General features: G+C 40.7%; 1 protein-coding gene across 1 annotated transcript; it reads right to left on the reverse strand.

The window, feature by feature from the left end:
• Positions 1 to 9,183, reverse strand: LOC310958798 (bromodomain-containing protein 3-like). The gene is made up of 11 exons (XM_083929910.1): positions 8,932 to 9,183; positions 7,262 to 7,612; positions 6,087 to 6,224; positions 5,867 to 6,002; positions 4,098 to 4,222; positions 3,777 to 3,992; positions 3,549 to 3,677; positions 3,257 to 3,430; positions 1,848 to 1,975; positions 1,484 to 1,758; positions 1 to 1,355 (listed from the first exon to the last, which is right to left on the reverse strand). The coding sequence occupies exons 2-11, from the start codon at positions 7,595 to 7,597 to the stop codon at positions 1,246 to 1,248; spliced, it is 1,767 nt and encodes a 588-aa protein (XP_083786036.1). The 5' UTR covers positions 7,598 to 7,612; positions 8,932 to 9,183; the 3' UTR covers positions 1 to 1,245.
• Positions 9,184 to 9,516: the final 333 nt, after the last annotated feature.

A 9,516-nucleotide genomic window follows, 5' to 3' on the forward strand; every position in this document is an offset into this window, starting at 1 on the left:
CTTGAATGGTTGCATGCATAAACTGAATAAAAAACCAATAGCTGAAATAGTAAAATGTTACATCTCTATGACATATTTTGTAACACAACGTAATGTAAGACTTAATAGCTTATGTATTGTTTCCTACCTAGTATTTCAATTGCTAGACATGTATGAAACAAGCATAATGTACCAGCCCACTGAGGAAAGTATAGTGTGTTATTAACATACCGTCACATGTTTATATACTGCTTCTAAATCATAAATGGAAGTTTGGGGTTTAAAATAAAGTGTTTCCAAAGTTTGTTATTAACCGTGCTCTGGACTTGCGAGTTAAGGCAATAACACTGAACACTAGCAAAGAACACGTTTCCCCCTCTGATCAGACCTGTAGTTATTTGGAATAAAGAACCCTGTCAAAAAAATGCATTTTAATAGTACATATTCTTCATTAATCTTCTGGGAGATAGAAAATACTTCAGTGTAAGAATCCCAAATGCCATAAGTCCACTCTGAGGCAATGGTTATATGATTGGGTAAGGTGATTTCTGTTTTGTTATGACCTGCTAGGACAGCAGAGTCATTACAGGCTGGGCACACAGGCAGAATTAAGGAATAACTAAAACAGGGTCTCTCCAGGATCTACACCTCACGGTTTGTGACATCTTTGCCAAGTCCACATTAAACCAACAAACCAACCCCTAAAAGCGTTTTCTTCCACAATACAGACACATACTTCTGACACGTAAGAATTTAAGTGTGATGAATGCGTGGAGCTGTGCACCTTTACATACTGGGAACCAACCTCTCCCCCTAATTTCTAATAAACAAAATATAAAAGGTAAATATGCATGTCACGGTCCAAAATAAAAACCCTGCAGCGTGCTTGAGATTGTCTTGTATTCATGTTCCTTTATAGCCCATGTGCTACTACTAATTATGAAGTAATCATATTCATAATAAGATAATCGACTGCTTAATGACACTTCAACAGCTGCTATTCCGAACTTTCTAGTGACAACAAATGGATGTTTAAAAGAATATAATGGCAATTCTATGATGTATTTGAAGAAGCAGTATGGAGTAGTAGTGTCTAATAAGAAAAAGGAGTGATGGATATTGTGATTTTTAAAGAAAAAGTGAAAAAGATCACATTGAATTAAAAAACAAAACAAAAAAAAAACACTACACAGCCAAATATTTGAACATAAGACATACAACAAATACAAAAATAAACATGTTTAACAGTTTTGAAAAAGAGAAACATTACAGTTGCCATGAGTCAGTTTCTGAACTGGAGTCACTGGAGGTGCTGGTGGCAGAATCTGAAGAACTGCTGCAGACGGCTTGATGAGACGCAACTTGACTGATTTTCTCTGGATGGAGGGAAGCAGAGGCAGCACCATCGCCAATTAAATGCTACAGATGCTGATGGCGTTTAAATGTTCTGGCTACTTAATATTACCGTACTATCAAACGAATCAAAGGGAGGCCACATACTTACTTTGAAATTTTTTGAACTTCTTATGTAGACAAGACTTCACGAATTGTTCCAGTGCGCGCAGAGTGGACGGCTTCAGTGACTCAAAGTCGATTTCGATCTCGTCTGGGTTGGTGTCCCGCATTGAGGGCTCTAGTGTCTGAATGATGTGCACCACACGGCCCAGCTTCATGCCAGGTAACCGGTTAATGTCCAGGCTCAGCTGGTGCTTCTCGTCGTATGTCATCTGCAGGCTTTCATCATCTGAATCCCAGTCTCTTACTTCCTTCCACGACTGCCTGGAATTCAAGACAAAGCGACCAAATGTCTTGATATGGAAGTGACATACTATGAAAATAGAGTTCTTCAGCTACATAAAACATCCTACCTGGAGCTGGAAGTCATACTGCCTCTACGTTTCCTGCTGTCCTCTTTCTTGTCATTTTCTTTGCTCTTCCTTGGTTTAATCGCAGGGACTTCAGGGAGCGCAGAGAGCTGTTCATGAACAGCTTTAAGCTGGGTAGAATGTCAAAAGAAATGGGCTTTTGTGGTGAAGAGACAAATAGCACTAAGAAATCAAGCCAGAGAGCAGCTGCTGTGGGCTAAGAAGTTGGAGGAGATGCAACATAAAGTGTAAGGATAAAGACAAGGAATCACATAAAGCGATTTATTTGCTTGGTGGAGTCTCATTGATGATTTTATCAGTCAACAATATCCTCTCCAAACAATGAGAGGAGTCAGAGCAGATAAGAGAACACACCATCTGATATACTTTATGCATCTATTTCTCCCTATATTTGAGAGCCAGAAAATAAGGTGAAAGATTTTGTTGTTGTGCTAGCAGTTAAGGCTAGGCAATATATCAATATTATATCTCAGATATTAATATGAGACTTAGCTATCGTCTTAGATTTTGGATATTGTTTTAAGTGTTGTCTCTTGCTGGTTTTAAAGGCTGCATTACAGTAAAGTGATATCATTTTCTTAACTTTCGAGACTGTTCTAGCTGTTCTATTATTTGTCTTTATCTGCTTAGTCATTGTATCCACATTACTGATGATTATTTATCAAAAACCTTAATGTGTAAATATGTTATAAAAGCACCAATAGCCAACCCTACAACACTGCTGCAATATTGATATCAAGCTATTTGGTCAAAAACTTTGTGATATTTGATTTTATCTATATTGCCCAGTCAGTAGCGATCCAAATCTCATCGCACACCAAAACTTTCAAAATCTTGTTTCCTGTGCTATGCATTATTGTTGGTCATGTGATCCCACTGTCTTTACATAAAGTATGGTGCCAGTTACATGTTGGTAAAAGAATGGGCAAACCTGAAGCTGTTGAATTTGGTGTGTGTGTGTGTGTCTGAGATTTAAACTCATACAAAAGCTATGTTTTCTCTTTCTTTTTTACAGCATAGTACAGAAGGTTTTTACAGTTAGTGTGTAAGCTATGCCAGTATTTGTAAGGCAAGGCTAAACTTAGCAGTATTCGATAACAGTAGTGTTGCAAATCAAAGAGGTTGTTGTCCATCTGATCTGACAATGACGTTAAAATAGCTGTACTTGACATTCAGAACATTAATATAGCAGCAAACAAATATTTGCTATGTAAAGATATAGTGGACGAATGACAACATGAGTAAAAAAGTTGACGCTGAGGGCTTCTACAAAGTGCAGGTATTTGAGGAATTGGGGAGCGGTAAGTAGGGAGGCAACGTCTTTTCAGTATTTTGAGTACAGCACCATTAGACAACAAGACTTGGAGTTAGAGATTGGTGTAGAAACCCACCTGTTCTTGCAGCTGAGCAAGACAGGTGCCACGCTCCTCTGCTAAGTCGAAGTTGGAGGAGCTGTTGGTGTTAATCCCACTAAAACCTGCACTGTTAGTGGACACGGCAGTCCTTGGTGAAAGCAACTGCAGTGGCTCTTCTGGCATCTTTGCAAACCTATTCTCAAACACACCCTAAAGCAACATACAGGATGATAAAAGAAGAATCAAATGATATGGAAAACTGAGCTTAAAGAAACAGTTCAACTATTTCAAATGATTTACTTATTTAACTGAATCATTCAAAACACACCTGAAGTTTTTTGGCTCTCGTGACAACTTCATGAGTTGGAGGGTTGTATTTGTAGCAATTGGAAAAAATAAGCCTAACGTCTGCAGCGAAGCCTTGTACATCTTGGTACTCCCCTCTTTCCATCTTTTTCTGGAAATGAAAAAGTCAAAAGTTATCAAGATCACATTGTTTATCATAAGATGAACCATAGGTGAAATGTATTTGTATATGTTAAAGTACAGCCTATACTTTAACAGTTCCGAGATCCATGGGGTATTTGATGATGTCATGGTAATCAGGCAGCTTCAGAGCTACAGCGTCGACAGGCTTGTAGAAAGGCCAGGCGTAGGCAATATGTTTCTTAGACATTATTTCCTTCAGGATATCGTTGCAATACCTGAGCTGTTCACTCAGTCCGCCCTCAAGATCAGTGGTGTCAGTTACCTTCCGCTTCAGCCCTTTCTTCTTTATTGGCACAAAAAAAAACACATCAATAATGTAAAATGACCCTTGTGCTCCGTGATTTTAAAATAATATGATTGAGGAGCAGAGACATAAATGACAACTCACTTTTGTGGCCGTCTGTGAAGGATTTTTGAGCATTGAGGATGAGCTGGAGGATTTGTAGTTGATGTTTGGCGGAGATGTGGGCGCTGTAGCTGAAGAATACGTGCTCACACTTTCATTCTGCCCACCTGATTACATGCATTGAACAGGAATTAAAGGGAAGGAGAAAAACACAACAAAAATATATACATTATCTTAGTACAAGTAGTAGTAAGACTATTTCCATCTTCGAGGTTTCCTGTAACATTATTTGTTTTTTTATGGCCACAAGAAGCGATGAAAGACATCCTGTGTGTATAATTTAAACTAAATAGATACATCTTTCTGTGGTGCTCTACGCAGAATGTTTTCCCCCTCTGATTTCTGAAAAAGTACTCACATAGATCCGTCTCTCTTAGTGGTAGTGAATTTTGTGTGAATTGAGTGTGCACTTTAACATGCACACAGTCATCATGTTAATGACAGTACACATTTACAATCTGCATTATAATTTAGGTGGAATGAGAAAAACAAGAAAAAAAAAAAGAAACCCAATTTAAACTACTGCAACATTCAACCTTACTAGAGGACCCACAGGGTAGAAAGTATATAGTTATAAGCACAGGGCAGTGCCACTTCTAACAGAAAGAAAACAGAAGAGAGGCAGGAGGTCACTGATGCAGTTATCTTAGCCCAGAGTCCAGTGTGGAAGTAGGAATGAGTTGACCTGAAAAAAGTTCAACCATGTATTGCGCAGTTTACCACATGTAGCAGATTAAGAAGGTGTCTGTTGTTATCTGATAACCGCTAATGAATAAAAGATTATCTGTAGCTGTACACCCCCCCAAAAAAAAACCAACAACAAAACAAACATTAACACTGAACCCTGCTTGTATGTACAACACAAGATATAATATATATATATATGCAGTTTATTGAATTTGTGTGAGCTAACTGATGAGATTCAAATGCCTCTTCTCATCTCATCTTCAACCGCATATCTGGGGTCAGCAGCTCTAGCAGTACCCAGAACTTCCCTTTTCCGGGCCACATTAACCAGCTCTAACTGGGGGGTCCCGAGGCGTTCCCTGGCCAGTGTGGAGATACAATCTCTCCACCTAGTCCTGGGTGTTCCCCGAGGCCTCCTCCCAGCTGGACGTGCCTGGAACACCTCCCTAGGGAGGCGCCCAGGGGGCATCCTTACTAGATGCCCGAACCACCTCAACTGGCTCCTTTCAACGCAACGGAGTAGCGGCTCTACTCAGAGTTACTCACGGATGGCTGAACTTCTCACCCCATCTCTAAGGGAGACTCCAGCCACCCTTCTGAGAAAACCCATTTCAGCCGCTTGTACCCACAACCTTGTTCTTTCGGTCATGACCCAGCTTTCATGACCATAGGTGAGGGTAGGGACGAAGATTGACCGGTAGATTGAGAGCTTTGCCTTCCGGCTCAGCTCTCTTTTCGTCACAACGGTGCGGTAGAGCGACTTCAACACCGCCCCCGCTGCTCCGATTCTCCGGCCAAACCCAAGCTACATCGTCCCCTCACTCGTGAACAAGATCCCGAGGTACTTGAACTCCTTCACTTGGGGTAAGGACTCATTCCCTACCTGGAGTAAGCAATCCACCGGTTTCCTGCTGAGAGCCATGGTCTCAGATTTAGAGGTGCTGATCCTCATCCCAGCCGCTTCACACTTGGCTGCGAACCGATCCAGTGAGTGCTGCCAATAACTGCACAGGAGTGAAGTAGCCTGAAGCAGCATAACCTGTTCATACCTGTTAGTTCATTACCTGGAGTGCTACTTTTTTTGCCCTTTGCTTTGGCAGCTTGAGGAACAATCTCCTCTTCCCCCTGTGGCATCGCGGCAACTTTTTGCAAGAAAACTTTTTCAACGGCGAGGGCCATCAGCACTATGTCATCTGTAGGCTAGAGGACAGAGGAAAATCTATGAGGATTTAGTTTCTGTGAGGCTAACCACCGTGATGCATTTCCAATCATGAGGCTCCTCACCTTGTTATAGATGTAGCAGTTGGTGAACATGGTGTTAAAGTCTTGCATGCATTCACTTGCGCTCCAGTAGTAGTTGTTCTCTAGCCGTTTCTTGATGGTCCCCAAGTCCATGGGAGATGTTATTATTGTGTGATAATCCTGATTGAAAAAAAAGAGTCAAGGGATCATGTGAAAGAAGTCTTGCTTTTGGTTTCTGTTCCACATCGTCCAAAGCAGGTGTCTCAAACTTATCCAGTAAAGAGCCGCTGTGGCTGCAGGTTTTCATTCCAACCAAGCAAGAACACCCCTGATCCAACAAATCCAACTGTGTGAAGGCAATTCAGTTTGTTGAATAAGTCTAGTGGCCCTTTACTGGATCAGTTTGAGACACCTGGTCCAAAGGATCTGCATTTTGAAAGTTAAAGGTTTCTCCCTTTGGGGTTCATATGTTGATCATTCATCGCCAATCCATCATTACCATCTTAATATGCTGAGACCTGGAAACATGGCAACATTGTTAACATGGAATCAGACGGGGCAAGAAACTGAAATGCTTAAGGTGATCAAACAGGTTTTAAACAAACCCCCTGAAACCAAAACCAAGGGTGAAACAAACAAACAAACACTGGTCAAAACAATACCTGCAATGAAATAATGACAAAAACAAGACAACATTTATAGATTTAGAAGCAGATTACATCAGTGAAAGAAAAGAGAATTCCTGAGTGGAAAGTTCCTGTGTGGAAAAAAGCCTAGTTTAGGTCTCCAAAGCCTACACATCCTTTTTATTTGTTTGTTTAATAATATAGGGGTTTTTTTGTCCATTAGAACCTGACAAAATCTAACTTAACTGCCTTTAACAGGGATATGTATCACAATTGCAGTTAGTTAGATTCATATACCATATTTACAACTTCCCAAAGCTACTATGGAGGCTGCTGATAGCTCTGGATTTATTTCCTGGTGTCTTTTGACATGCAAAAATCAGAGCAGGTGGTTGGCTACCTTACAAATGGCTAGCCAATTACTCACTGTTAATCTATCACTGTGTTTCCTTAAAACATTTATGTTTTTGAATACAAAATGAATTAAAAAAAAAAACAAGCACTACACAGCCCACTGTGCTGTAATAAATGCTGGATTGAAAGTGTTTTTATAAGTTTGAAGAACACTGGAAACATCTGCAAACTACTCACTGGTAGTCCAAGACGAACTGCATCAACAGGCTGGTGAAAAGGCCAGGCCAAGTTGTGCCGCCACAGAGATTTGGTCACTACATTCTGCATGTACTTCAGCTGGTTGGTCCTTCGGCCTGGCCTGCTGGGGTTGGTAACCTCTGGAGGTGGAGGATTCACAAAGTGTGGAGGGTCTGGTTGTGCTGACATGATGGTGGCAGCTGGCAGCGACTGGACTTCAGCAGGTGAACAAATTGGCCGCTGGTTCCTGTTATCATTGTGAATTATGTGGTTTCTTTCTGTCAGCTCATCAAAGTCTCTGAAGGAGCCCCAGCTCACTTCATTCATAGTTGTCATACCAGACAATGTGATCTGTTGACATAAAAATGGTAGGTCAGAGATCATTCATATGGTCCAGAAATCAAATATATACTGTACGAAACAATGAGCCTCTGCTGACAATGTAGCCTAATGCAACCGTGGCTGATCGACTTGTAGATCAGTCACTGTGTTCACATTTGTCTAGAATATATTGAGCTATAGCAGATGCCGTACTTGTCATCCTGTGCACTTGTGTTACTCTGTAAAGTCCCTGTGTGTAGCACTAGTTAGTGCAACCATTGCATTCTCTATGGTCATTAAAGCGGGTTTAAAGCCAGATAACTTCTTCGAACCATTCAACACGGTGTTAGAAGTGAGACTTCTTTAAATTTGGATGCAAAACAGGGGTGGTGGGGATGGACTCTCAAAAACAAAAAGGTCCCAGCAGAATACACAAGCGTGCCAACACAATAGACACATTTAGACAATGGGCTGTAGACAAAAATACATAACATAACAAAGTCAACTGTCAAGAGTTTAACTGGTTATGTAACAGAGGACATAATTTGAGTTGAAAATAATGTGTATGGACAGTTAATGTGAATTAATCTGTGTGGTGGTTCTCCACATTAACAGCCACTGTATATGATACTGAGCTGTGTGTTCATGTTGGCATGTTTTTCAATGGCTGTGAGTGATTCAGGTGCCAATCTGGCGTTTATTTGTGATGGCTGACATGTTTGTTCCCCTACTGTCATTTTAATGACAAAGGTTTGACATTGCAACCTTTCATATCTTAGTATAGAATGTGATTCTGGTGTGTTTTTGGCCACTTTCAAATTTTGTTTAAACGAGAAATAAGAAAAAGTTCAAATTTAAAAACAAAAAATAAAAATGGAAACAGCTTTCAACAGAGGTTGGAGTCAAACTGTAACGCTTACCTCTCCTAGTTTCAAATATAACACAACTCTAAATTAAAGTAAAGTATATAGCAATACACGCTTGACACGTCAACGTTAGACAGATAATTTAGCAAAAAGTCCAACAAATATAGCAGTAGACGAGCGAGAGCTAAGGGGCTCCTCAAAGCTAACGACTTAGCAAACATAATGTGAGAAGAAAACAAATAACCCTAGTATTGTCTTAGCTTTACGCTAGTTAGCTGGTGAAAGAAGCTCGTGCACAATGCCATCCTCGGTGCGCAGAAGTCGCTCGCAAAACAATAAAGGTTGATATTTGCACAGCTAAGTACTTCGTATTTTGCATACAATGGTCAAGTCCGAAGTCCTTCTATGTCTTGAGGAGGTCAGGTCTCAGCACAAAAGTTTAAACAGAAACACAGTCTTGGCGGAGCTGCGTTGCTTTGCTACCTGTTATACCGGTCCTCACACAACGGTTTTGTCTCGCGGGGATGATGATGGTGATGATGATGAGGAGTCACAACAACATTCAGATTCAAGAAAGCTACTGGAGTTTTAACAAACTCATTTTCCTAACTAGTGACGTTGAAACGAGAGTTGAGGCGCTGCTCAACTTTGGTAGAGGCCACACGCATGACAGTAGCTCCAGTTAACTCCAGAGTGCACCGTTACACCAACTTTCCAACCGACAACTTTTACTGATCTAATGTGGTACAGGTAAGGGACGGGCTCGTGCTTCTCCGATAGCTCCACTGGAAGATTGTAAAATCAGGTGGACACCGCCACCTACTGTGCCGGAGGGGTCATGCTTAGTCTCCTACAATATTCGTTGTCTTTTTGTGTTTTTTTTTCTTTATTTTCACAATGTTAGTTTAAGCTTTAAGGGGAATATTTCTCGCCACGTTTAGTTTCGCTGTATCACTACTATTGTTTAGTTAGCTTTTTTTTTTATTGAGGCAGACCAACACATCTGCCTCGACTGGAAAACACTTGGACAACTCCGAATAAAACGGTCTTGACTTTAATAATAATCTC

The sequence above is a fragment of the Echiichthys vipera genome, assembly GCF_963691815.1.
Source record: "Echiichthys vipera genome assembly, chromosome: 16".
Lineage (NCBI taxonomy): Eukaryota > Metazoa > Chordata > Actinopteri > Perciformes > Trachinidae > Echiichthys > Echiichthys vipera.